The 27,255-nt window shown below is 47.3% G+C and overlaps 3 protein-coding genes across 6 annotated transcripts in view; 2 read left to right on the top strand and 1 right to left on the bottom strand.

Annotated features, from left to right (window-relative positions):
• Nucleotides 1-27,255, top strand: part of LOC102943236 (zinc finger protein 883) — a 2,438,435-nt gene that overhangs the window by 485,414 nt on the left and 1,925,766 nt on the right. The gene's annotated exons all lie outside the window — the stretch shown is intronic.
• LOC114020163 (zinc finger protein 501) overlaps nucleotides 1-27,255 on the bottom strand; it is a 1,907,800-nt gene that overhangs the window by 451,415 nt on the left and 1,429,130 nt on the right. The gene's annotated exons all lie outside the window — the stretch shown is intronic.
• On the top strand, nucleotides 550-26,870 carry LOC102939044 (zinc finger protein 501). Its single transcript, XM_043537513.1, has 5 exons — nucleotides 550-678; nucleotides 17,909-17,990; nucleotides 20,829-20,955; nucleotides 23,007-23,120; nucleotides 23,526-26,870. Exons 2-5 carry the CDS (start codon nucleotides 17,967-17,969, stop codon nucleotides 24,605-24,607), a joined length of 1,347 nt encoding a protein of 448 aa, XP_043393448.1. The 5' UTR covers nucleotides 550-678; nucleotides 17,909-17,966; the 3' UTR covers nucleotides 24,608-26,870.

Here is a 27,255-nt window from a genome sequence, read left to right on the forward strand (position 1 = left end):
TTTACCATTGTTTCAACTAGTTTGCCCGGTACTGACGTTAGACTTACCGGTCTGTAATTGCCGGGATCGCCTCTAGAGCCCTTTTAAATATTGGCCTAACGTTAGCTGTCTTCCAGGCACTGGGTACAGAAGCCGATTTAAAGGACCGGTTACAAACCCTAGTTAGTAGTTCAGCAATTTCATATTTGGGTGAATCTCATCTGGTCCCGGTGACTTGTTACTGTTCAGTTTACCAATTAATTCCAAACCCTCCTCTGCAGCCCTCCCTTACCTGGGCTGGCGAGGGCGGAAGCGCCCCACGGGGCAGGCTGGGAGATGTAGTTCCTGACTCTCCCGGGAACGGAAGTGACGTTTGGCGGGGGGGGGAGGACGAGAGGGGCTGCGAACGCGCGCGGCGCTGTGGCTCTGCCTGGCTCGTGCGGGGCCGTTGGAGCCTCTCCTGGAGCCGGAGGAGGGTTTTGTGTCTCCCGGCTCTGGGCATGCGCAGATGGGGGGGGGTGGGTGGAAGAGTCGGGCATGCGCAGAGGCAGAGCTCACTTGCCGCTGAGTCTTGCCGAAGGGTCTGTGCCGGGGAGACCTTCATCCCCCCCCGTGCCCGGCCCGGGCCCCGCTCCCGCCGGAGCCGCCCTGGGGCCGCCCCGGGCTCCGCCCGCCCCGCTGCGGAGCTGCAGCCTCCAGGTACCGGAGCGAGCCCCGGGGCCGGGCGGTGACTCTGCCCCAGTGTCCGGGGGGGGACCAGCCCCCCCGGGGTCCCTGCGTGGGGCCGGTCGGGGGCTGCCGGGCGGGGGGGGGAGACCTGGGGAAAGGGGCGGGGGGAAAATGTCGGCGCAGCCCGGGCATGGCCGGGTGGGAGAAGAGCCGGGGTCCCCCGAGGGGCGGGGAGGGAAAGGGGGGGCTGAGATCCCCTCGGATTTACCGCTGCCCCCCCGGGGCCCCCCCGCTCCCGCCCTGCCCCCTTTCTCTCCCGGCAGCGACGAGCAGCAGCCCGGGTGACCCCCCCCCCGTCCCCCACCTCCCTGAGACGGGCTCTGCCCCCCCCGGACCCCGTTTCCTCCCCACTTCGCCCGTGGCCAGTTCAAATCTCAGCCTTGGGGGGGGGTGTCCCCCCCACTTTACCTGCAGTGACTTGTCCTGGTTTAGGGGGGAATCGTTCCCCGGAGTGATTCTGAACCGGGCAGAGGGTGAACGGACAGAGCCCCGAGACAGGGACACCTCTGTTGTTTTAGGTACAACTGAGACCTGGACCGAGATCACAGCCCCCCTTGTGCCAGGCAGCGCCCGACTGCGTCCCAAACTGCTGCCTCCATTGTGCTGGGCGCCTCCGAGACCCCGAGTGAGATCTGTGTCCCCGTTGGGCCCGGCACTGCACGGACCCTGACGCAGATCGCACCCCACCGCTGTACTGGGCACTGCACGGACCCTGACAGAGATCCTGGCCCCACGTTTCGTCAGATGCTGCAGGGACCCTAAACAAAACCAGGGATCTTGTAGTGCCGGGAGTTGCAGAGCCCCTGATTGAGGTCAGGCCTCCTGTTGTGCAGGGCTCTGCACAGACACAGTTGGCAAAAATTGGGGATCGGCCCTGCTTTGAGCAGGAGGTTGGACTAGATGATCTCCTGAGGTCCCTTCCGACCCTGATAGTCTATGATTCTATAAGATCAGGGTCTCCATTGTGGTACTGAACAGACACCTCGGGCTGAGTTAATGAAGTCCTCAAATCATTTATTTAAAGACTTCAAGTTATAAAAAAATCCATCATTTACACTTGTTTAAACCTGCAAATGAGCCATGCCATGCCCCATGCTGCAGAGGAAGGCAGACAAAAAACCCAGGGTCTCTGCCAATCTGAATCTGGGCAAAATTCCTTCCCATCCCAAATCATAGAATCATAGAATATCAGGGTTGGAAGGGACCCCAGAAGGTCATCTAGTCCAACCCCCTGCTCGAAGCAGGACCAATCCCCAGTTAAATCATCCCAGCCAGGGCTTTGTCAAGCCTGACCTTAAAAACCTCTAAGGAAGGAGATTCCACCACCTCCCTAGGTAACGCATTCCAGTGTTTCACCACCCTCTTAGTGAAAAAGTTTTTCCTAATATCCAATCTAAACCTCCCCCATTGCAACTTGAGACCATTACTCCTCATTCTGTCATCTGCTACCATTGAGAACAGTCTAGAGCCATCCTCTTTGGAACCCCCTTTCAGGTAGTTGAAAGCAGCTATCAAATCCCCCCTCATTCTTCTCTTCTGCAGACTAAACAATCCCAGCTCCCTCAGCCTCTCCTCATAAGTCATGTGCTCTAGACCCCTAATCATTTTTGTTGCCCTTCGCTGGACTCTCTCCAATTTATCCACATCCTTCCTGTAGTGTGGGGCCCAAAACTGGACACAGTACTCCAGATGAGGTCTCACCAGTGTCGAATAGAGGGGAACGATCACGTCCCTCGATCTGCTCGCTATGCCCCTACTTATACATCCCAAAATGCCATTGGTCTTCTTGGCAACAAGGGCACACTGCTGACTCATATCCAGCTTCTCGTCCACTGTCACCCCTAGGTCCTTTTCCGCAGAACTGCTGCCTAGCCATTCGGTCCCTAGTCTGTAGCGGTGCATTGGATTCTTCCATCCTAAGTGTAGGACCCTGCACTTATCCTTATTGAACCTCATCGGATTTCTTTTGGCCCAATCCTCCAATTTGTCTAGGTCCTTCTGTATCCTATCCCTCCCCTCCAGCGTATCTACCACTCCTCCCAGTTTAGTATCATCTGCAAATTTGCTGAGAGTGCAATCCACACCATCCTCCAGATCATTTATGAAGATATTGAACAAAACCGGCCCCAGGACCGACCCCTGGGGCACTCCACTTGACACCGGCTGCCAACTAGACATGGAGCCATTGATCACTACCCGTTGAGCCCGACAATCTAGCCAGCTTTCTACCCACCTTATAGTGCATTCATCCAGCCCATACTTCCTTAACTTGCTGACAAGAATACTGTGGGAGACCGTGTCAAAAGCTTTGCTAAAGTCAAGAAACAATACATCCACTGCTTTCCCTTCATCCACAGAACCAGTAATCTCATCATAAAAGGCGATTAGATTAGTCAGGCATGACCTTCCCTTGGTGAATCCATGCTGACTGTTCCTGATCACTTTCCTCTCATGTAAGTGCTTCAGGATTGATTCTTTGAGGACCTGCTCCATGATTTTTCCAGGGACTGAGGTGAGGCTGACTGGCCTGTAGTTCCCAGGATCCTCCTTCTTCCCTTTTTTAAAGATTGGCACTACATTAGCCTTTTTCCAGTCATCCGGGACTTCCCCCATTCGCCACGAGTTTTCAAAGATAATGGCCAAGGGCTCTGCAATCACAGCCGCCAATTCCTTCAGCACTCTCGGATGCAACTCGTCCGGCCCCATGGACTTGTGCACGTCCAGCTTTTCTAAATAGTCCCTAACCACCTCTATCTCCACAGAGGGCTGGCCATCTCTTCCCCATTTTGTGATGCCCAGCGCAGCAGTCTGGGAGCTGACCTTGTTAGTGAAAACAGAGGCAAAAAAAGCATTGAGTACATTAGCTTTTTCCACATCCTCTGTCACTAGGTTGCCTCCCTCATTCAGTAAGGGGCCCACACTTTCCTTGGCTTTCTTCTTGTTGCCAACATACCTGAAGAAACCCTTCTTGTTACTCTTGACATCTCTTGCTAGCTGCAGCTCCAGGTGCGATTTGGCCCTCCTGATATCTTTCCTACATGCCCGAGCAATATTTTTATACTCTTCCCTGGTCATATGTCCAACCTTCCACTTCTTGTAAGCTTCTTTTTTATGTTTAAGATCCGCTAGGATTTCACCATTAAGCCAAGCTGGTCACCTGCCATATTTACTATTCTTTCGACTCATCGGGATGGTTTGTCCCTGTAACCTCAACAGGGATTCCTTGAAATACAGCCAGCTCTCCTGGACTCCCTTCCCCTTCATGTTAGTCCCCCAGGGGATCCTGGCCATCTGTTCCCTGAGGGAGTCGAAGTCAAATATGGCAATCCATTAGACCCTGAGTATGTGGGCAAAGACCCAGCAGCCAGACAGCTAGGAAAGAATTCTCTGTAGTAGCTCAGAGCCCTCCCCATCTAGTGTCCCATCACCGGCCTTTGGAGATATTTGCTGTTAGCAGTTGCAGATCGGCTACCTGCCATTGTAGGCAGTACCATCATACCAATCCCTCCAGAAATGTATCAAGCTCAGTCTTGAAGCCAGTTAGGTTTTTTGCCCCCACTGCTTCCCTTGGGAGGCTGTTCCAAAACTTCAGTCTGATGGTTAGAAACCTTCGCCTAATTTCAAGCCTGCTAAACCCAGGGTTGTGAGTTCAGTCCTCAAGGGGGCCATTTAGGGATCTGGGGAAAAAATTGGGGATTGGTCCTGCTTTGAGCAGGGGGTTGGACAAGATAATCTCCTGAGGTCCCTTCCAACGCTGAGATTGTATGATTCAATAACTAAAGTAAATAAGGTTTTTAAAATGTTTAAGAAGCTTAATTTAAAATTAATGCAGATCCCACCCCCGGACTGGTGGCCAGGACCTGGGCAGTGTGAGTGCCACTGAAAATCAGCTACCTTGGCACGCATGCCAGAGGTTGCCTACCCCTGTGCTAGGGGATGGAAATTCATGGCTAAGGCACCCAACCTTAATTCTGCCCTGTAGTGACACCAGGCAATCGCCATAGGGCTAAGAATAAAGCATTTTAGTGTATAAAGTCCCAGATTCGATTAGATTATACCGATTTGTAAAGACACATGAGATCTTTCCCTCAGGGTATCACCTTCACTGGGTTGTTTCTTTTATTGATAATTCCCAGAAGTCAACAGATAAATACCATTCTATCAGTTATGAAGTGGCCATTTCAGATTTCTGGGGAGTGTCTATAATTTTGCACTGACAGGTTTCAGAGTAACAGCCGTGTTAGTCTGTATTCGTAAAAAGAAAAGGAGTACATGCATCCGATGAAGTGAGCTGTAGCTCAAGAAAGCTCATGCTCAAATAAACTGGTTAGTCTCTAAGGTGCCACAAGTACTCCTTTTAATTTTGCACTAGTGGCCGGGTCCTTGGAGAGACAGAACCTTGGTTTCATTTTAACTTGTCCATGCTCAGCAGCTTCTGGAATTTGGTTCAAAGTATTTACATGTTTCCCTGGCCTGTTCTTAAAAGTGCTGCTAGAGAATGTGGGGAGGGGCAGAAACTCACTGCAGGATCAGTAGCTGAGTCCCTTAGATATTTATAGCTCATCGGAAGAAGGACAGGGATTGGTGGGTGTCTCGGGATTTAATAATAAACACAAAAATATTGTTCTTAATGAATTTTCATTTTCTAATTCCCATAACCCACTAATTATCCCTGGCTGCCCTGGGGAGTCTGGGGAGGGAGTACTCGTAAACTCCATTCGCCAGTGTGGAACCGAAGGCACAAGGATCTTTCACATCCCAGGGTGGGGAAGGACTCTCTGGGGCTGGCTGCAGTCTCCCCTTGTTGCTGTGAGAGGAATGGGGTAGTCCCTCATATAGGATATAAATACACCCATGCGCAGATGGGAAATGTAGTTTCTTCCAGGGGATTGAAAATGTTTGCTTTAGAGTCCTGAGCTCTGTCTTCCTGTTTTTGTTCTGGCACTTTCAGATCTCTTGCAGAGACAAGGTGGGTGAGGGAATTTCATGTAGAACCAATTAAAAATCCCTCTCTTTGATATCCTGGGACGAACATGGCTACAACAACTCTTTTCCCTTTATACCTGTTCCCCCTCTCACCTCCCCCTCAGCTGAGACTGTCCTATGAGATGAGAAAATAAGGGTTCAGTCCTGTCCCTGGATTAGGTCTTTCCAGCATTAACAGGAGTGAAAGCCTGTGTGCATTAATGACAGCAGCAGCTCTAGGACTCGGAGTTATAGGGAGAAGAGATGGGAGTGAGCAGGTTATGTTAGTGCTAGGTGTGAGTTACACATGTGGGAGGGAGCAAGGTTGGTCACTTGAGTGTTGCATTACCTTGCTAGCTGACTAGTGAGGAGTGACAACCATAGTTCCCTTTAAGGTACGCACCTGGACGGCCGCGCACGAGGGAATGAAGGGCTGCGTACCTGTCATAAATATAAAGGGAAGGGTAACCACCTTTCTGTATACAGTGCTATAAAATCCCTCCTGGCCAGAGACAAAATCCTTTTACCTCTAAAGGGTTAAGCTCAGGTAACCTGGCTGGCACCTGACCCACAATGACCAATGGGGGACAAGGTACTTGCAAATCTGGAGTGGGGGAAAAAGGCTTTTGTCTGTCTGTGTGATACCTTTGCCGGGAACAGATCAAGGATGCAAGCCCTCAAACTCCTGTAAAGTTAGTAAGTAATCTAGCTAGAAAATGCGTTAGGTTTTCTTTGTTTTGGCTTGTGAAATTCGCTGTGCTGGAGGAAATGTGTATTCCTGTTTTCATATCTTTTTGTAACTTAAGGTTTTGCCTAGAGGGATTCTTTATGTTTTGAATCTGACTGCCTGTAAGATTATCTTCCATTCTGATCTTACAGAGTTGTTCTCTTATCTTTTTTTGTTCTTCTAATAAATTTCTGTTTTTAAGAATCTGACTGGGTTTTTTGGGGTCTTAAAAATCCAAGGCTGGTCTGTGCTCATCTTGTTTATTCTCAAGCCTCCCCAGGAAAGGGGGTGGAAGGGCTTGGGGAGATATTTTGGGGAAATAGGAACTCCAAGTGGTCCTTTCCCTGATTGTTTGTTAAAGCACTTGGTGGTGGCAGCATTTACCTAATCCAAGGGCAAAGACTTTGTGCCTTGGGGAATTTTTACTCTAAGCTGGTAGAAATAAGCTTGGGGGGGTCTTTCATGCGGGTCCCCACATCTGTACCCTAGAGTTCAGAGTGGGGAAGGAACCCTGACAGTACCTAATTAGTGGAGCTGCGCAGATATGAGTCCACTAATTAGGTGCCTCCTGGACCGTGGAGAGAATGTGGAAGAAGGTGACGTGATGGGGGAAGTAGGGGGTAGGTGGGGTGAGTTGGGGGTGGGGAGTTTGGGGTGTCCTGACTTCCAGCCAGGCTGCTGCAGGGAGAGGAGAGAGTCAGACTCTCTCAGCAGCCCCAGCTGGGCTGCAGCTGCTGGTGCCGGGGAGAGAAAGGACTCTCTCCCAGCCCCAGGCTGGGCTGGGGGAGCAGGCTGCACGGGGGGTGGAGGGACTGGTCAGAGCAGGCTGCACTGGGTGGGGTGCCAAGATTTTGGGCAGGTTGCTGGCATTTTGGGGCACGTGGGGGATGTGGCTACATGGGAGGTGGGGTGCTGGGGAAACTCCATTGTCTGATTAATGCATCAGAGCAAGGTCAGTCCAAGCACATCTTGCCTTTTCTTGTTGTTGAGGTAACTATGAGTCTGGGGTGAGGAGCTGGTATTAATTACCACCTGATTATTGATATAATTACAAGATCTGAAATATGCCAGGAATAGTCTGATGGGGAAGGAATAATGTGGCGCCCCCGCTATTTTCCACTGTTAGAATTATAGAGCAAACACAAAACAGTGAATCCTCTGCGGTTCTAAACCAAAATATTTTTCACCTAATATCAGCAGGGAAAGATGAAGAGCTTGCTTTGGGCCATGTTGCATTCAGTTGACAGCTGGTGGACATCTGCCAGAGATGTGAGAAAGACTGGGCTAAGATTTAGTTTGACTGGAGGGAGACAGATCCAGAGCAGAGAGGTAAAGAGGGCGGAGGGATTCTGCATTAGCAGATCTTAATGCAGAATCTGACTTGTTGCTGTTGTTGGTTTTTATTGTAAAGCATTTAGGCTGCTTTTGTAGATATGTGTTAATAATCTGTCCTCTTCCTAGAGTTCTGAGGAAGTCATATGAGTATTTTTAAAGAGTGCAGACTGCAGATTAGGTTGCAGTGAGGTCTTAATAAGCGCAGGATCAGGCTCTAAACTGCTGTCAAGTCCACACAGTGAACAAACTGAAAAAACACTTTGGTCTTTCTGTCGTAGTGATCTGATGGGTAAAGTACAGCAATCCAAGGTTAAAAGAAATAGATCTGTGATTTTATTTTGATTGGTGTGGCTTTAAGAAGCTGCTTTCATGCTGTTTATTCTCTCTTAGATACTGATCCTGCAAACAGTTATGCCTCTGGAGGGCATCCATGCATAGGCATTTGCAGGATTGGGGCTTTAGTGAATGAATACTGGAGCAAAAGCATGTGGCTAGGCCCAGCTCGTGACATTGGCACAGTTACATTTCAAACAAAGCTTATATAGGTGTTGATGGCTTAAGGTAAGAGAGCAAGGATTCTTTTAACAACATAATTTTTTTAGCGTGTTTTAGGTGTCTGAAAACTGTGATCTTAATGATTTTTTAAAAAAAATATCCTGTTACTAATTAATACATGGTAAATAGTTAAACAGTATCCATGGTAAAGTTCTTCCAGTTTTATTTGTTTGGCCTTTCAATTAGAGTTGGATTCCAGACAAGTGATTTCCATTAAGTTTTAGAATTTGTTTGGGGAGAGGTATTGGAAACATTAAGGCCAGATCTTTGCTGTCTGGTAGAGGTCTGGCTCTTCCGAGTACTCCATTGACTCAGAAGTAGAAAGCACAAGGTGTGGTGCTACGTGTTTTGTAGGATGAAGACCTTATTTGCAAGCTCTTTGAAGCAGGGATCTGTCTGCAAACTCCAAAACCATGTGTTAATGTGCTCCAGGGCTTCTACTCTGAATTTTTGAGTGTGTGTGTGTGTGTGTGTGAGAAAACAGGAGAACTTTGCCTGTTTCTACAGGGCTCTGTTGCACTTGCACAGCGTGGGTCCTAAACACTCATTTAAAATACCTATAACTGACCAGCTGATGTTTTACTTCCCTTTGTGTTTTCAGTGTTGTCACTTGTTTGTTTGGGGTTTTGTTTGCTGTCTGTGTTCTATGTGTGTGAAGTATTCATCAAATTAAGAATTGACATCCCATAGAAATGGTATAAGCCTGAGTGAATACCTTTTACTCTCCTTTCCAGTATCCGGTACATGTACTCCAAGGGCAGTGTCAATTTTCTTTTTATTTGATTTCATACTAAATACATATCTCAAGTAGTGCACCTTATTAATTATCCCTTGTTTTAATATTATTTCGTCTTCTTCCATACCTATGAACTGTTTAAAAATATATATCATATCTAGGGTTTTTGTTTATACTGGTGGCGCACATCCACACATTACCTCAATATTGGTGGAGCACGTAACAAAATTCATTCTGCACGTGGATGGAAAAAATTAGAGGGAATATTGGTGGCTGCTCCCTCTTGAGTGGATGGGCCAATCCTGGGGCCCATTACCTCTCAGTGATTGATTTCCATTCCAAGTCCATAAAGTAGATTTTCAATATAAATGCTTTGTCCTTACATATGTCCCATACGTTGATCTCTCAGTCATTATGAGTCTTCATCAGTTATGAGCTTTTTGTAGATGCCTCTGTCATGGAGTCACCGGGTCAATGCTCTAGAACTACTCTGTATGAAGCCAGTCAGGACTCTGGGGAAGCCTCCTCTCTCTGAGCAGACTGTCTCCAGGGCAGAAGCTTCCACAGCTTCCACCTTCCTGGGTCTGACCTCAGAGCATTCAGCATCCCCTTCCACAGTGTGTGCTTCCTGCAGCAAGTCCGCCCGGACGGGGCTCCTGGGGAAGCCAGAGGTCCTGCACCCCAACTCCGCAGTCAGACATGATTCTCAGCCAGCCAGTAAAACACAAGGTTTATTAGGCTACAGGAACACAGTGTAGAACAGAGCTTGCTATCACAGAAATCAGTGACTTTCAGCCAAGTCCAGCTTGGGAGTCATGGGACAGACGCCTTTGACTCCCCCTTTTCCAGTCCCCCCATGCAGACTGCCCACTTTCAATGACCCGACCTCCGACACCCCCCTGTTGCTCCTCCTCCATCTCCGTGTCTCACTTCCTGGGAAAAAGGTGTCACCTGGTCTCACCCCTCTCCTGGGTCTCAGGTTACATAAGTGCAGGCAGCTGGATGCTTCACCTGCCCCGAGGGCCTCAGCAAAAATTATACACCCAATTCCTACCACTGAAGTCTTGGGTGCAGTACACTGGGAAACTGAGGTACACACAGTTTTAGTATAGGACAGTAAGACTCACAGGCAACACCCACTTTGTTACAGCCTCACATGCTCTCCCTTATGGATAAATCTGTCCATCTATCTGCTGCCCCGACCGGGAAAACCAAGAAGTCTGCTGCTTGCCAGAAGCTAAGATTCACGATGTGACAGAGAGACTGCCGAGACATATCAAGCCCTCAGATCGCTACCCCTTCCTGCTTCTCCACGTGGGCACCAATGATACTGCCAAGAATGACCTTAAGCGGATCACTGCAGACTACGTGGCTCTGGGAAGAAGGATAAAGGAGTTTGAGGCGCAAGTGGTGTTCAAGCCATCCTCCCTGTGGAAGGAAAAGGCCTGGGTAGAGACCGTCGAATCGTGGAAGTCAACGAATGGCTACGCAGGTGGTGTCAGAGAGAAGGCTTTGGATTCTTTGACCATGGGATGATGTTCTAAGAAGGAGGAGTGCTAGGCAGAGACAGGCTCCATCTTCGCAAGCAGGCTGGCTAACCTAGTGAGGAGGGCTTTAAACTAAGTTCACCGGGGGAAGGAGACCAAAGCCCTGAGGTAAGTGGGGAAGCGGGATACCAGGAGGAAGCACGAGCAGAAGCGTGTGAGAGGGCAGGGCTCCTATCTCATACTGAGAACGAGGGGCGATCAGTGGGTTATCTCAAGTGCCTATACACAAATGCACAAAGCCTGGGAAGCAAGCAGGGAGAACTGGAAGGCCTGGCACAGTCAAGGAATTTTGATGTGATTGAAATAACAGAGACTTGGTGGGATAACTCACATGACTGGAGTACTGTCATGGATGGATATAAGCTGTTCAGGAAGGACAGGCAGGGCAGAAAAGGTGGGGGAGTTGCACTGTATGTAAGAGATCAGTATGACTGCTCAGAGCTCAAGTATGAAACTGCAGAAAAACCTGAGAGTCTCTGGATTAAGTTTAGAAGTGTGAGCAACAAGGATTATGTCGTGGTGGGAGTCTACTATAGACCACCAGACCAGGGGGATGAGGTGGACGAGGCTTTCTTCAGGCAACTCGCAGAAGTTACTAGATCGCAGGCCCTGGTTCTCATGGGAGACTTCAATCACCCTGATATCTGCTGGTAGAGCAATACAGCAGTGCACAGACAATCCAGGAAGTTTCTGGAAAATGTAGGGGACAATTTCCTGGTGCAAGTGCTGGAGGAACCAACTAGGGGCAGAGCTCTTCTTGACCTGCTGCTCACAAACTGGGAAGAATTAGTAGGGGAAGCAAAAGTGGATGGGAACCTGGGAGACAGTGACCATGAGATGGTCGAGTTCAGGATCCTGACACAAGGAGGAAAGGAAACCAGCAGAATACGGACCCTGGACTTCAGAAAAGCAGACTTTGACTCCCTCAGGGAACTGATCGGACAAGATCCCCTGGGAGAATAACATGAGGGGGAAAGGAGTCCAGGAGAGCTGGCTGTATTTGAAAGAATCCTTATTGAGGTTACAGGGACAAGCCATCCCGATGTGGAGAAAGAATAGTAAATATGGCAGGCGACCAGCTTGGCTTAACAGTGAAATCCTTGCTGATCTTAAATATAAAAAAGAAGCTTACAAGAAGTGGAAGATTGGACAAATGACCAGAGATGAGTATAAAAATATTGCTCGAGCATGCAGGAGTGAAATCAGGAAGGCCAAATCACACCTGGAGTTGCAGCTAGCAAGAGATGTTAAGAGTACCAAGAAGGGTTTCTTCAGGTATGTTAGCAACAAGAAGAAAGTCAAGGGAAGTGTGGGCCCCTTACTGAACGAGGGAGGCAACCAAGTGAGAGGATGTGGAAAAAGCTAATGTACTCAAAGCTTTTTTTGCCTCTGTCTTCACGAACAAGGTCAGCTCCCAGACTGCTGCACTGGGCAGCACAGCGTGGGGAGGAGGTGACCAGCCCTCTGTGGAGAAAGAAGTGGTTCGGGACTATTTAGAAAAGCTGGACTTGCACAAGTCCATGGGGCCGGATGCGTTGCATCCGAGAGTGCTAAAGGAGTTGGCGGATGTGATTGCAGAGCCATTGGACGTTATCTTTGAAAACTCATGGCGATCGGGGAGGTCCCGGATGACTGGAAAAAGGCTAATGTAGTGCCCATCTTTGAAAAAGGGAAGAAGGAGGATCCTGGGAACTACAGGCCAGTCAGCCTCACCTCAGTCCCCGGAAAAATCATGGAGCAGGTCCTCAAGGAATCAATTCTGAAGCACTTAGAGGAGAGGAAAGTGATCAGGAACAGTCAGCATGGATTCACCAAGGGCAAGTCATGCCTGACTAATCTAATTGCCTTCTATGATGAGATAACTGGCTCTGTGGATGAGGGGAAAGCAGTGGACGTGTTGTTCCTTGACTTCAGCAAAGCTTTTGACACCGTCTCTTACAGTATTCTTGCCAGCAAGTTAAAGAAGTATGGGCTGGATGAATGGAGTAGTGATCAGTGGCTCCATGTCTAGTTGGCAGCCGGTATCAAGTGGAGTGCCCCAAGGGTCGGTCCTGGGGCCGGTTTTGTTCAATATCTTCATAAATGATCTGGAGGATGGTGTGGATTGCACCCTCAGCAAGTTTGCAGATGACAGTAAACTGGGAGGGGAGAGGTAGATACGCTGGAGGGTAGGGATAGGATACAGAGGGCCCTAGACAAATTAGAGGATTGGGCCAAAAGAAATCTGAGGAGGTTCAACAAGGGCAAGTGCAGAGTCCTGCACTTAGGACGGAAGAATCCCATGCACCGCTACAGACTAAGGACCGAATGGCTCGGCAGCAGTTCTGCAGAAAAGGACCTAGAGGTTACAGTGGACGAGAAGCTGGATATGAGTCAACAGTGTGCCCTTGTTGCCAAGAAGGCTAATGGCATTTTGGGATGTATAAGTAGGGGCATTGCCAGCAGATTGAGGGACGTGATCGTTCCCCTCTATTCGACACTGGTGAGGCCTCATCTGGAGTACTGTGTCCAGTTTTGGGCCCCACACTACAAGAAGGATGTGGAAAAATTGGAAAGAGTCCAGCGGAGGGCAACAAAATGATTAGGGGACTGGAACACATGACTTATGAGGAGAAGCTGAGGGAACTGGGGATGTTTAGTCTACGGAAGAGAAGAATGAGGGGGGATTTGATAGCTGCTTTCAACTACCTGAAAGGTGGATCCAAAGAGGATGGCTCTAGACTGTTCTCAGTGGTAGCAGATGACAGGACAAGGAGTAATGGTCTCAAGTTGCAGTGGGGGAGATTTAGGTTGGATATTAGGAAAAACTTTTTCACTAGGAGGGTGGTGAAAGACTGGAACGCGTTACCTAGGGAGGTGGTGGAATCTCCTTCCTTAGAAGTTTTTAAGGTCAGGCTTGACAAAGCCCTGGCTGGGATGATTTAATTGGGGATCGGTCCTGCTTTGAGCAGGGGGTTGGACTAGATGACTTCCTGAGGTCCCTTCCAACCCTGATATTCTATGATTCTATGAAATATCCTCTAAGAGATGTTTGGTGTGATGGGTTTGTCATGTCTCAGGTGAGAGCTGCTGGAGAAGACCAAGCCAGGGAGAGGAATACTTTCTGCCAATGGCCTTCAGGACGGGTGCTGAGTACGCTGCAGTGCCCCTCGTCCCCTCTCCATTTCCCTTCTCGGTGTGCTGTCTGGGATGCTGCCCTGCTTCCTGCTCCCCAGGCCACCCCGTATCTACTCCGTGTGCCAGGCTTCTTGCAGCCCCCAGTGAGAGGCCATCCAGCCCATCAAACCGGTGCCAAAGTGCTAGGCCTCAGGCCTTCTGGGGTGCACCTCTGTGAGTCCAATTGCCCCTGTCCCAGGGGTGCTACAGGGGCATGTCCTTCTAGTGCGTCAGGGCTCCACCGTCTGGCTGAGGCCTAGGGGCACTTTCTTCTTCTCTTGGGTACCAGGTGAAACAGCAAAAGAGCCAACTGTCAGCAAACAAGTGTAAATAAAGGAATGAAAGAAAATAAACGGAGGGGAAAACACTGAACAGATCCCATCAGGATGTGGGCCTCTCTTACTTCTGGGGGCTGTGGGAGTGTCTCAGTTACCTTCAGAGTTTACTGGGTCTCCAGCGCAAGTTGCAGCCTACTCCCCCTTTGAGTTCTGGGGATTCCCACCCTCCCTTGGTGAAGGCCAGAGCCCCGAATGCTGTCAGCCCTCTCTCTTGGGCTGGAGATGCTCCACAGACTCTTCCCTTCCCAAGGTTGCTCCCCTTTGAGTAGAGTAGATCTCTCCTATTAACTCCTGCTCCAGTCCTGGCATGGTTTGCAGGTTTGGAGGGGGTGGGCCAGTCCAGACTAAAGCAGCAGTTTAACTGCTTCTGTGCTAGCTTGGGGTTTATATAGCCTTTCAGAGGCATCCTGGCCCAGGGAATGGCCCCCTATCAACCCCATGCCTGATGTGGTGGGGTGACCCACTGGCAGTATTGCCTTTGAGGGTGCTGCTCCCACTCCCTCCTCTCCCTGTTTACTGCCACCACAATGCCTGTCACCTTCATTTCCTGAGGGGTGACCCCCAGAGGGTGTGTTTTGTTATCCCCCACCCCAGGATCCGTTGTGCACCCTCTGTCACTCACCTGTGTCTCAGGAGATAAGGCGGGTCATGGGGTGCGGGTGATGCTATGCTGGAGATCCATCATCACTGAAGGAGTGGCAGCCTTGACCCTCCTTGAAGGTTGCCGGGATGCTGATGTGCACTGGAGGAGAACTGGGGCTTGACTGAGTCCATGGACCATTTGGCCCACACGGTGCCACTGTAAAGCCTGCTCTGCATTCCTGCCAATTGCTGCAGGTGGCGTTGCTCCCGTAAGTCTCTGTAACGCTGTCTTCAGTGACCCGAGAGCATGAGCACCAGCCTCAGGCAGACTGGTAAGAAGCAGGGCACAAACCCCAGATTGGTTGAGGTCGATATGTAGATTTCACCAATTAAGTATCAAGTGTAAACGCTTCAGGCACTATAACAGCATTAACATGGAATCACAGACAGTCCCCTTGGGTCATCCCATAGATCTCACCACGCAGCTGAGCTCACCTTTGTGACAGATGGTCCCTTACACCAGGAGTTTTCAACCTTTTTCTTTCTGAGGCTCCCCCAACATGCTATAAAATACGCATGTTTTGACCATGTGGGCCAAAATAACTGGTTTTCTGCATATAAAAGCCAGGGCTGACGTTAGGGGCTAGCAAGCAGGGCAGCTGCCTGGGGCCCCATGCCACAGGCCCCCCCCAAAGTTGCATTGCTTAGGCTTTGTCTTCAGCCCCAGGTGGTGGGGTTCAGGGCCCCAGATTTCAGCCCCATGCACTGGGACTTCAGCTTTCTGTCCTGGGCCTCTGAATCTAATGCTAGCCTTGCTTGGCGTCCCCCCTGAAACCTGCTCATGGTCCCCCACAGAGCTCCAGACCACTGGTTTAGAACCACTGCCTTACACCATGAATCACAGCAATGTTCAGGTTATTGCCAGTCCCAAAGGACCAGGCACTTACTAGGTCAATTGAATCTTCAATCTCACAACAAAGAGAACACTTGTAACCATTCATGTAATTACCTATATTAAGATTATTTAAAAGGAAACGAGTTGTTTACAAAGTTAAAGCAGGTATTCCTGTAGATGCAGGCAAGTTACAGTCTTAAATTTCAAAAGATAATAGAAGCTTCTATAATAAGCAAGCTCTACATATTCTTTACGACTAACCCAGGCTAAGTAGCTGGGGATCGCTTGCTTATGCCTAGAAACTTTGACTCGCAGAGCCCAAGCAGCATACAGATAATCAGTTCCTTCCGTATGCGTTTTTTTATCCCCTTCCTGCCATGTGCTCTGAGCTGCACTCTCAGCTAATGGGAAGTCAAGAGCACAACAACAGTCTTTTGCCTTCTTTAACATCGCATAATAGTCTATCTGGTGTTGATGGACCTTTCCTGCCTGGCAGTGTATAATACATTCTGTTGCCAGTCAGCACTTCACACAGGTAAAGTCTCTCTCCTGTTCGCTGATTTACAGAGGCACAGATTCTCACAATGCAGCGAGTCAGATATTAACCCAGGCGGCAACTCACAAGCATTCAATAAAGTCTAAAACCTAAACACATTCTTATAATTCTCATACCTGTTCTAACAATACTAACATAGGTGAGCCAAACTGATTCCAGCTCTGCGTTTGTCCATGTTCAATTAAGACATGGGGGCTTTTGCAAGAGCTAACACCTCATCTGCCAGTGTCACAGGCAGGATGGGTGGGGATGGTGTCTCTAGCCTCTGTTTGCCAGAAGCTGGGAATTGGTGACAGGGGATGGATCACTTGATGATGACCTGTTCTGTTCATTTCCTCTGAAGCACCTGGCATTGGCCACTGAACTAGATAGACCATTGGTCTGACGCAGTGGGCCTTTCTTATGTTCACAGTCTTTATCAGGAGTATCTACTCATTTGGACTCACTGGGGAGCCACAGAAAGAAACAAGGTGTGCTGAGGCAAGAAGGCCCAGTCTCAGAGCCCCCAGGATCACACTTGCGAAAAGCTAAAACTAGGCCCAACCCACGAAAGGAGGCACTCCCAGGAGAGACTGTATAAAGGCTGGAGTATCAAACAACTTTGTAAACCTGAGACAGCTGCCTTGGGGAAAATGACAAAGAGAATCCCACAAAGTGATGACTTTCATTCTGCTCTTCTCTGGCCTTTGGTTCATAGAATCACAGAACTGGAAGGGACCTCAAGAGGTCATCTTGTCCAGTCCCCTGCACTCAAGGCAGGACTAAGTATTATCCAGACCATCCCTGACAGGTGTTTGTTCAGCCTGCTCTTAAAAATCCCCAAGGATGGAGATTCTACAACCTCCCTAGGCAATTTATTCCAGTCCTTAACCACTCTGACAGTTAGGAAGTTTTTCCTAATGTCCAACCTAAACTGCCCTTGCTTCAATTTAAGCCCCTTGCTTCTTGTCCTATCCTCAGAGGTTAAGAAGAACAATTTTTCTCCCTTCTCCTTTTAACAACCTTTTATGTACTTGAAAACTGTGATCATGTCCTCTCTCAGTCTTCTCTTCTCCAGACTAAACAAACCCAAGTTTTTCAGTCTTCTCTCATAGGTCATGTTTTCTAGACCTTTCATCATTTTTGTTGCTCTTCTCTGGACTTTTGCCAATTTGTCCACATCTTTTCTGAAATGTGGCACCCAGAACTGGACACAATACTCCAGTTGAGGCTTAATCAGCACAGAGTAGAGTGGAAGAATTACTTCTCATGTCTTGCTTACAATACTCCTGCTAGTACATCCCAGAATGATGTTTGCTTTTTTTGCAACAGTGTTACACTGTTGACTTATATTTAGCTTGTGATCCACTATGACCCCCAGGTCCCTTTCCGCAGTACTCCTTCCGAGACAGTCATTTCCTGTTTTAAACATGTGCAACTGATTGTTCCTTCCTAAGTGGAGTACTTTACATTTGTCCTTATTGAATTTCATCCTATTTACTTCAGAACATTTCTCCAGTTTGTTCAAATCATTTTGAATTTGAATCCTACCATCCAAAGCACTTGCAACCCTCCAGGCTTGGCATAGTCCGCAAACTTGATAAGTGTAACAGAGAGACTCTGTTACTGGGAGGGTTTCACCATGTCTCAGAGGGTTCCACCCTGGTGGGAGGGGGCTAGGCCTGTACTGGAATAAGGTCACTCTGCACTTCGCAGCGTGGCAGAACTTAGAATGTCCATTAGCAGGGAAAAATCCTGGGGTGAATGGGCTTGTGGAATGGACAAAATCCCTGTCTGAATTCTCTCACATTCCCTTCTCGCCCTGGCAGGCTACAGAATAGCGTCCACGTTTTGCTCCAGATCATCCCATCCTCCCAGGGGAAGGAAATGGCTGCAATGGAGCTGGCTCAGGTAAGGGATCATCAGGGAGCTGGTGATGGGCTCTGCTTGGAGGGAGAGGAGCAGTAAATGCATAGGAGGATGGGAGCTGCTGGAGGTGGCGGGAGGCAGGAAATATCTAGGGAGGAGAAAGGGAGGGGACAGGATGTGACAAACCTGCTGAGACTTTGTAATCTAGGGTGTGATGGGTTGTCACCCCTGGGGTGCAGTTTGGGCGGACTTCTGGGAATTGCTATGCCCTCTAACCCTCAGGCTGGTCTGGCCCTTCTCACACTGCTTTGCTGGAGATTCAGCCAGACTCTCCAGGCCCTCTTATCACCCAACACAACAGCAACTGGCATCATGCACCCAACTAAGCTACCTGAGTGCTTTACCTAAGCCACTCAAGGACAGATAGAAGACAACAGCCAATTTCCCAGCTCCCAACCTCGCACACCGGCTGTTGTATAAATCCAGAATTATACCATCTTACAGTGCACAGGGAGCTGTATAACGTATAATTCGCCTTCCCCTCAATGTAGGAAAGATATACACCACAAGCTAACCAAGATGAGATTTTCCTCAGACACTTCACTCAAAATACACTGGTTAAGATAAAGCATAAAACAAGTTTATTAACTACAGAAAGATTTTAAGTGATTGCCAACAGGTCAAAGCAAATTACTTAGCAAATAACCAAAAACTCAAACTAAGCCTAACATGCTAAATGGATAGAATTTGAATGAGCAATTTCTCACCCTGAGTGATGATACAAGCAGTCCTGCAAGTTTCCATACACAAGCTAGAAATCCCTTTACCCTGGGACCAGCACTTCCCCCAGTTCAGTCTTTGTTCCTCAGGTGTTTCCAGGAATTCTCTTGTGTGGGGAATGAGGCCAAGAGATGATGTCACACCCCACCTTAGGTAGCTTTTCCATATGGTGGGAACCCTTTCTTCCAGACTCAGTTTCCAGTCCAGTTTGTGGAAAAATACAGGTACGAAAATGGAGTTCAGTGTCATGTGGTCTTGTTGCATGCCCTGCTGAGTCATAGTAGCCATGACTCATAGGCTGGCTGAAACATTCACAGGAAGGCTCAGCTCTTCCATGGGGTCCATTGTCTTTGCCAATGAGCCATCAGCACTGTCTGGCTTCTTCATTGTTTACCTGAAAGGGTAGTTGTGGGTGTTACCCAGAGTAAGCACATTGGAAATGCAGATACATAGTCAATATCCATAACTTCAGATACAAACATGATCCATGCACACAAATAGGATAATCGTATTCAGCAAATCATAACTTCTCCAATGACACCGTACATGCTGCATCTTGCACAAAATGCATCATAATTATGTCCCAATCGTATGATAATCATACCGCTATGCTGTATATGGGGCGTAGTGTCAGATAGGGCCTAATTTCAAGGCACAGGAGTTGGGAATGGAACTTCCCCTCTTTGTGGAACAGGAAATAACCCCCCAGCCAGAGCTGGGAAAACTTCCCAGACACCCAGTGCTGCAGCCTGAATCTACTGACACTTCATTAGTTACCACCACCCTTAATCTTTGTGGCAACTGCAAACTTTATCATTGATTTTATATTCTCTTCTAGGTTATTGATAAGACTGTTCAATAGCACAGGGCCAAGAACCAATGCTTGTGGGAACCCACTAGAAATAAATCCACTCAACCATTGTTCCCCATTTACAATCACAGTTTTTAATCTATTTAATGTATGCCGTGTTTATTTTGTATCATTCTAATTTTTTAGTCAAAATATTGTGCTGAGCCAATTCATAGGCCTTGCAGAAGTCTAGGTATATTACATCAGTACTATTAGCTGCAGCCAAACTTTTGATCTCATCCAATAAGGATATCCAGGTAGTTTGATAGGATCTATTTTCTCTAAACCTTTGTTAATGGGTACTAATTATATTACCCTCTTTAATTCTTTATTAATGAACTCCAGTATCAACTGCTCCATTATCTTGCCCAGTATCAATGTCAGACTGACACTCTTGTAATTAGCAGGGTCATCTCTTTTACACTTTTTAAATATTGGCACAGCATTAGCTTTATTCCAATCTTCTGGAATATCCCCAGTGTTCCAAGTCCTAATTAAAATCAACATTAACAGTCCACCATGCTCCTCCACTAGGTCTTTTAAAACTCTTGGATACAAGTTATCTGGACCTGCTTATTTAAACATTTCTAACTTTAATAGCTGCTGTTTAACGTCCTCATGAGCTATTGTTGGAATGGAAAGAGTGTCATAATCAACATCTTATGATACGACTACATCATTTGTTTTTCTCCAAACCCAGGAGAGAGATATTTATTGAAGACTTTTACCTCTTCTGCATTATTTTTTGATAATTCTGCTATTTCTGTTTAGTAATTTACCACTACCATTGTTAGGATTAAATTTGTACTTAATATACTTTTAAAAACTTCCTTCTTATTTTCATTGATTGGTCATTGATTTCTGATAGCTTCCCTTACCAATTTTCTACAATTCTGATCTAACTTATATTCTTTACTTCCCCTTTCTTCCCTATATTTTATTTGGAGAGTGTTGGGATTCCTACCAAGGAGCACCAGCAGGGTACAGAGACAGTCCCATCTCTTTTATCAAGCTCTTGCTGGTAGGTATGTGATAAATGTGAAGACCCTGTCTCCGTCTGTCAGCTGGGAGACACAAAGGTTCTCTCTTTCTACCCTCTGATGCATCCTGGCTGCTCTAGGCAAGGTTGGGGTGGGAGTCTGTTAACATGTGCCTCCCAGAGCTTCCATTTACTTGGTGCTGCTGTTCCGTGAATAGTGGGGCTGTGAGTGGGGCAGCAGGTACTGAGTGTTGGACTCTTGCTCTTTCAGGGGCCGGTGACTTTCGAGGAGGTGGCTGTGTATTTCACCAGAGAAGAGGGGGCTCTGCTGGACCCCACTCAGAGAGCTCTCTACAGGGATGTCATGCAGGAGAACTATGAGACGGTGTTATTGCTGGGTAAGGAGTCCTGTCCCCTGGGTTATTAGAAGCTGTGGGGTCTCTAAAGAACTTTAACTTTATATCTTTATTCGTCATACAAGTTTTGACAAGTTTCCTTCCCTCCTTTTTTTTTCCTTATCTTCCACCCACTAGAATAATTTTTGGACATGTGCCTTTTTGGTGCGCTACATTCATAACTACAGCTTTCATGCCTTTTCCTCATTTTAAGAGGAAAATATGCCACCTGTAGAATTCTAAATTGAGTAAATAGGTCGATGACTGATGCATGGCTTGTGTGACCGTCAGATGAGCTCCTCTTTTGATAGGAGAGCGCATAATATTGCCATTCAGGACCCCACAGGTGAAGGGATAACAGAGCCGTGGGAGGGGAGGAGAAGGGGGAGTAGATAATTCTGAGATGCCAGGAAATGGCGAGGGAGTGTGCAGGGTTAGAGATAAGAAGCAGCAGGGAGGGATGAGGTAGTGAGAGACGAGGAGGGAACACAAGAAGCTCCCAAGGTGCCGGGAGGTGGTGCCGGCTGAGAGTAATAGGAAGAAGGGGAGGAAAGACACCCAGGAAGTAGGCTGGGTGGGTGCGTGGGAGGGAGGAGAGGTTTGGGGATCTAGAGCTGTGGGGGGTCCCTAACCTAAGCATATTCCAAAACCATTCACACCAATCGGGCTTATCTCTATACACCCATAGAGTCTGTTCCCCAATGTTCCGTTCCCAGATCTGATGCCGCAGAGTGTTTCCCCCATGTCCCCCTTTGCAGCTCTGATGCCGCAGAACCTTGCCTGTGTCCCTGTTCCCATTCTCCCCCTTAATAAATCTGATTCCAATTTCCCTTCCCCCCCTGTTTAACCCCAGTTTATATAGTCATATTCTCAGCTATACCTTAACCAATCATTTTACTGAAATTTAACTAACCAGTCCTCACATATTGTAACATAATTCTCTAACCAATTATATCCTACTACCCTAATTAACTTACACCTAGCAAAATTAATTATACAGCAGACAGAAACAATTAGAGAACCAGACAGATTAACAATCGAAAAGTGGTGGCCATAAAGTTAAAACAATACAGAAATGAGGGTACGACGACCATTGATAAGTGTTTTCTTGCCAGACAGGATGCTATCAAACTAAATTTTCTTTAAGCATCTTAAGATCTGTTTCTTTGTCTGGTGGTGATGGGCACTATCTGGACAGGATTGTCTTCCAAACAACCCAATAGCACCTTATGTGACTGGTTTGGGATATGACAATGTGATCATTCGCTTCCCGGCTTATGGCTGCCCCTGCTGCTTAGCCAAAGACCTTAGCCCAGTGGTCCCCAACACGGTGCCCATGGGCGCCATGGCGCCTGCCAGGGCATTTTTGTGCGTCCACAGGACACCCCACTGTTTCTCAGCGGTATTTCGGCGGTGGTTCTTCTTGCCGCCACCACCGCTTCTCGGCGGCATTTTGGTGTCCGGTTCTTCTACTTGGCATTTCGGCGGCGGGGTGTCCGGCTCCCGCCACAGTCTTCTGGGAATAGCAATATGGTATTCCCACAAGAAAGGTTGGGGACCACTTCCTTAGCCTAAGAACATGGCCTCAGACTATCCTAGTGAGAGAAGGTCCATACACAGGCAGACTGAGATTTTGATTCTTTGTTTTTATACCCCTGTAACTAGCTAAGTGATAAAAATACACCTAAGTTCTTAAAGTATAGGCTTTACAGGCAAGCCCTGATAATCTATATTCTCACAGTGGTTTGTACCCCTTCCCCCATTTTGTGTCAGTCTTGTCTATTTAGATTGTAAATTGTTCAGGGCATGGGCCATCCACTGTCTTGTGTTTGTACTTGTCCTAGCACAATGGGGACCCAGTGTTAGTTGGTCCTTAGGCACTAAGGTAATGAATATGATTTAGAATAATAACAACTCTCCTGGGTTGAGCAAAGGAAGTTGGCCTTGAGATGTTACTGCTTAAAAATGAGCTGGGCTTAAAATCATGGAATATTCTTTGTGACAAGTATCCCACAAATTCCACTGATCTTCCTTGTTTTCTTTGCCTTGAGCAGGGTTTCCAGTTTCCAAGCCTGATGTGATCTCGGAGCTGGAACGAGGGGAAGAGCCGTGGGTCCCAGACTTCCACGGCTCTGAGAAAAAAGTGCTCCCGAGAGCTGCCTGCACAGGTGAGGAAGTGGTTAAAGCAACTCAAAAACCGTCCATGAATACAGGAAACATTTGGGATGCCCTACAAAGACCTTGTGAGCTCTCCAAGTTCAGGATTGTTCCCTGCAAATGTGGAATCATTAGGCAGATGTCACTCATGGCTTCCCACCTATCCTGACTGACAGCTGGCAGCAGGTCCCTCCCTGATCTCGCTTTCCCCTGAGTGTTCTGGTGAGATGCGGACCAAAACTGATCCCTTCCTCTCTCCTCTGGGGACGGGTTTGGGGAAAATCAGCTCCTGATAGGTTTGTTCTCTCCCGCACATATTTTCGTTTGTTCATCCCTTTTTCCATTCCTGTCTGAGATTTCCTTTCTCTCAGGCACAGGGAGTGACCTATGTCTGGATTCTCTCCGTCTCCCATCAGCTGTTGGAATGGTGAGTGAGAATAAGGAGAATCCCCAGCAGGAAGATGCTGAGCCACTAGAACCATATGGGACATTATCAGGAAGATCCAAAGGGAATGATTCCGGGAGTTGTGCACTCCCAGAAAAAGCAAAAGCCTGTGAGAGTCAGCAAAGGCCAGAGGAAAACTTCAGTAGCCACTCAGACCTTATTACACATGGGAGAATCAACTTGGAAGAGGCATGCTACATATGTCATGAATGTGGGAAAACCTTCAATGGAAGCTCAGATTTTTTCACACATCAGGGAATCCACAGAGGAGAGAGACCTTACATGTGCTCTGAGTGTGGGAAATGCTTCAATCGGAGCTCACACCTTATCACACATCAGACAATCCACACAGGTGAGAAACCTTATGGATGCTCTGATTGTGGGAAACGCTTCAATCGGAGCTCATACCTTATCATACATCGGAGAATCCATACGGGTGAGAAACCTTATGGATGCTGTGAGTGTGGAAAACGCTTCAGTTGGAGCTATGCCCTTATCGCACATCAGAGAATCCACACAGGAGAGACGCCCTACACATGCTCTGAGTGTGGGAAAAGCTTTAATCGGCACTCACAGCTTATCACACATCATAGAATCCACACAGGAGAGAAACCCTACACATGCTCTGAATGTGGGAAATGCTTCAGTCGGAGGTCTGCCCTTATCACACATCGGAGAATCCACACAGGAGAGATGCCCTACACATGCTCTGAATGTGGGAAAAGCTTCAATCAGAGCTCAAACCTTATCACACATCGTAGAATCCACACAGGAGAGATGCCTTTCACGTGCTCTGAGTGCGGGAAAAGCTTCAAACAGAGCTCTACCCTGAGCAGACATCAGAGAATCCACACAGGAGAGAGACCCTACACATGCTCTGAGTGCGGGAAAAGCTTCATTGAGCGCTCAGACCTTGTCAGACATCGTAGAATCCACAGTGGAGAGAAACCCAACACATGCTCTGCGTGTGGGAAAAGCTTCAATCAGCGGTCATTCCCTGTTAGACATCAGGAAATCCACATGGGAGAGAACTGTAAGAAATGCCTGGACTAGGGCTGGCCAAAGATTTGTTTTTAAAAGTATCACATTTGCTAATGTATAGTGATCTTTGCACCATCTTCACCGTGGTCTCTCAGCTCCCCCAGATGAGTTGCCTGCTTCTGCCTTTTGCAGCTCACCCTTCTTTGGGGTCAGTCCTGTGATCTTTTCTATCAACTCCTTTCCTTTTTAGTCATAAGAGTGTGTCCCCCTCCAGCCAGGAATGTTCATCAGCTCCAGAGAGATGGTTTGATCCCAACAAGCTACACTGAGGCAAAAACTACCTGTGCCCTACATCCACTAGGACTGTACATGGCGTTGGCAGCAGCTCCTGTTAGTGATCTTGGTGTAAAAAGACAATTACAGTTGTAGAGCAGATACAGCCCAGGTGCAGTGGTTGCATTAGCTTTCCTCTTGGTCTGACCTAAACTCCATCACTTTTCCTCGTCTAAACAAACCCTGAGCATCCCGGTTATACTGTTCCCCCATTTCAAAGCAATTGTTACTCATCAAGTTTCCCCTTTGGGAACACATTGTTTCATTCCCAGTTGCTTTGATGTTGCTTCAGGTTGTGCTGGAGAGCAGATATTTTTGCTACCATTTTCCTCACTTAAAATATATTGAACTATAACAAAGAGCAGGAACAGGGCAGGGATAGGGAAAACTGTCATTTCACCCTCTGTAACAACAGAAGAAGATAGGGTAAGTCAGAGGGATTCCCCATCACCATCCCAATCCCCTATTGCTCAATTGCTTAGGTCAATATTTTTTCTAAAGGGCTGGAAAGAGGATTCCTTAGTAAATGACATGTAAATAGGTAAAATACTCATACATTTGGCTCCCACTGCAGTTCTGGCCCAGGCCCTGCAGGAGATGGCTCTTGAAGATATCTCCTTCCTAATCAGGTGCATGTTGCCTATTATTTGGGAAATACAATCCCTTTTTAGATAGAGATGGGAAAAATGGAAGTGACGTTTCTGTTCAGCTCACCCCTGGGAGATGCTGAAAATGTGTAGAAAATGGAATCCGTGTTGAATGTGATAGAGCTGCAGAAAGATACCTATTTTTAATAGCTACCTGACGTTTAGTGTCTTACAGGGATTCTAAAACGCACCTGAATTTAGTCCCTAATTTTAAATCTGTGCCACCAGATTAAAGAAATAAAAGGGCATATTTGGGGGATTTATACCTCATTATCGCGACTGATATGTTGTGCGTTTGGTGAAGAATTCTACCCCAGAGAAGTGTAAAATTACTCCAAGTAAGGTCAATGATTTGAGAAGAACTCAGGTAGAAATTGCAGGTACTAGTGGTTGATTTTCACCCCAGAGATGGACGCTATGGTGACCTGTGGCCCAGGTATACTGTTTTTAGAACGCTGCTCCCTAGTTAAGTGGCATTGATCACACTCCTAAAGGATGCCATGATTAAATTGGGAACAACTGTCTTTTACCATTTGGATCCAAAGTTAGATGAAGCACAGAGAGAAACAGCTGAGTCCTTCAGAGTCATTCCATGCCTATGGGTCCCAGTCTGGCTGCCTTGTTGGACAAGAAGCACTTCATTGGCTACCATCATTTGTCCAGCATGGAGGGAATGTATCAGATTCCAAGTTCAGACTGCAGGATACATGGATGCTGAGTCCTGACTCTGTGGTTTTGTCTCTTAGTTTTGGTCTTGAGTCTTATGCATTTGTATCATTTCTCTGCCTCCTGCTACTTTGAAAGATTAGAAAGTGTGAAAATAGAGCACAGGTGGTTTTTCTCATCATGCGACCTTCCCGCATAGTGTGAGACCCCTTTCCACCCACACTTACGGGAGAAGACCCAGGGAGAAATGAACTCACAGAAATGGAAGGCTCCTAGGTTATTGTAGAATGTGACTTCACACAAAGCTCACTGGGTGGAAATGGGAATCAAGAGAAAACTGCCCTATAGGTTTATATTTTGTAATATTTGAATAAGTTGTTACCAGCGACATGGAAATTAAACGTGAAGTTAATTAGTGTAACGAAAGAGGCTGATTCTGTGATAACTTTCAGTGTTACAATATAATTCAGCTTTTCTTCTAGTTCTCTCCCTGCCCCCTCCTACTATATAGGAAGTGGTGGCTAATCCTGAAATTAAAACCTCACTCCAAAGGAATTAGAGTTGGGGAATATGTGAGAGAAATAGCATGTATGAGAATAGAGACCCAGGATAGATTGTAATTATTTGTATTTCAAATGGAATTTATTTTGATAAATTTTAAAATAAATCTTCTCTTAAGAGGAAAATTACTTGAGACAAGATGTGAACCTTTTATCCAGTGAGAGGGAAACAGCTAGAGAGTTCCCCAGGTCCCTTCTCGCAAATTAAAGATGTCATGTCAGGCAGGAGATGTCAAAATCTAACATGGTGATGGATGTGTGATGGTAGCTTTTCTGGGTTGTTTTTTTGGTTTGGTTTGGTTTTTTAATTTACTTTTTGTTTTGTTTTTGCAATCAGTCATTTTTATACGTGCTGAGGCCCCTTTTCCTTTTGATCACAGCTGTTTAACCCTCAGGCCTGGCTCTGGAAACCTCCTCAGAACTGGCCTTGTGTTTCTTCATGTTTCATAGCTTTGGGGTTCACACACCCACACGACATGCAGTTCACAGCAACAGATACTATGAGAAGCCTGCT

Source organism: Chelonia mydas, chromosome 28 (assembly GCF_015237465.2).
Source record: "Chelonia mydas isolate rCheMyd1 chromosome 28, rCheMyd1.pri.v2, whole genome shotgun sequence".
In the NCBI taxonomy this organism is placed as follows: Eukaryota; Metazoa; Chordata; order Testudines; family Cheloniidae; genus Chelonia; species Chelonia mydas.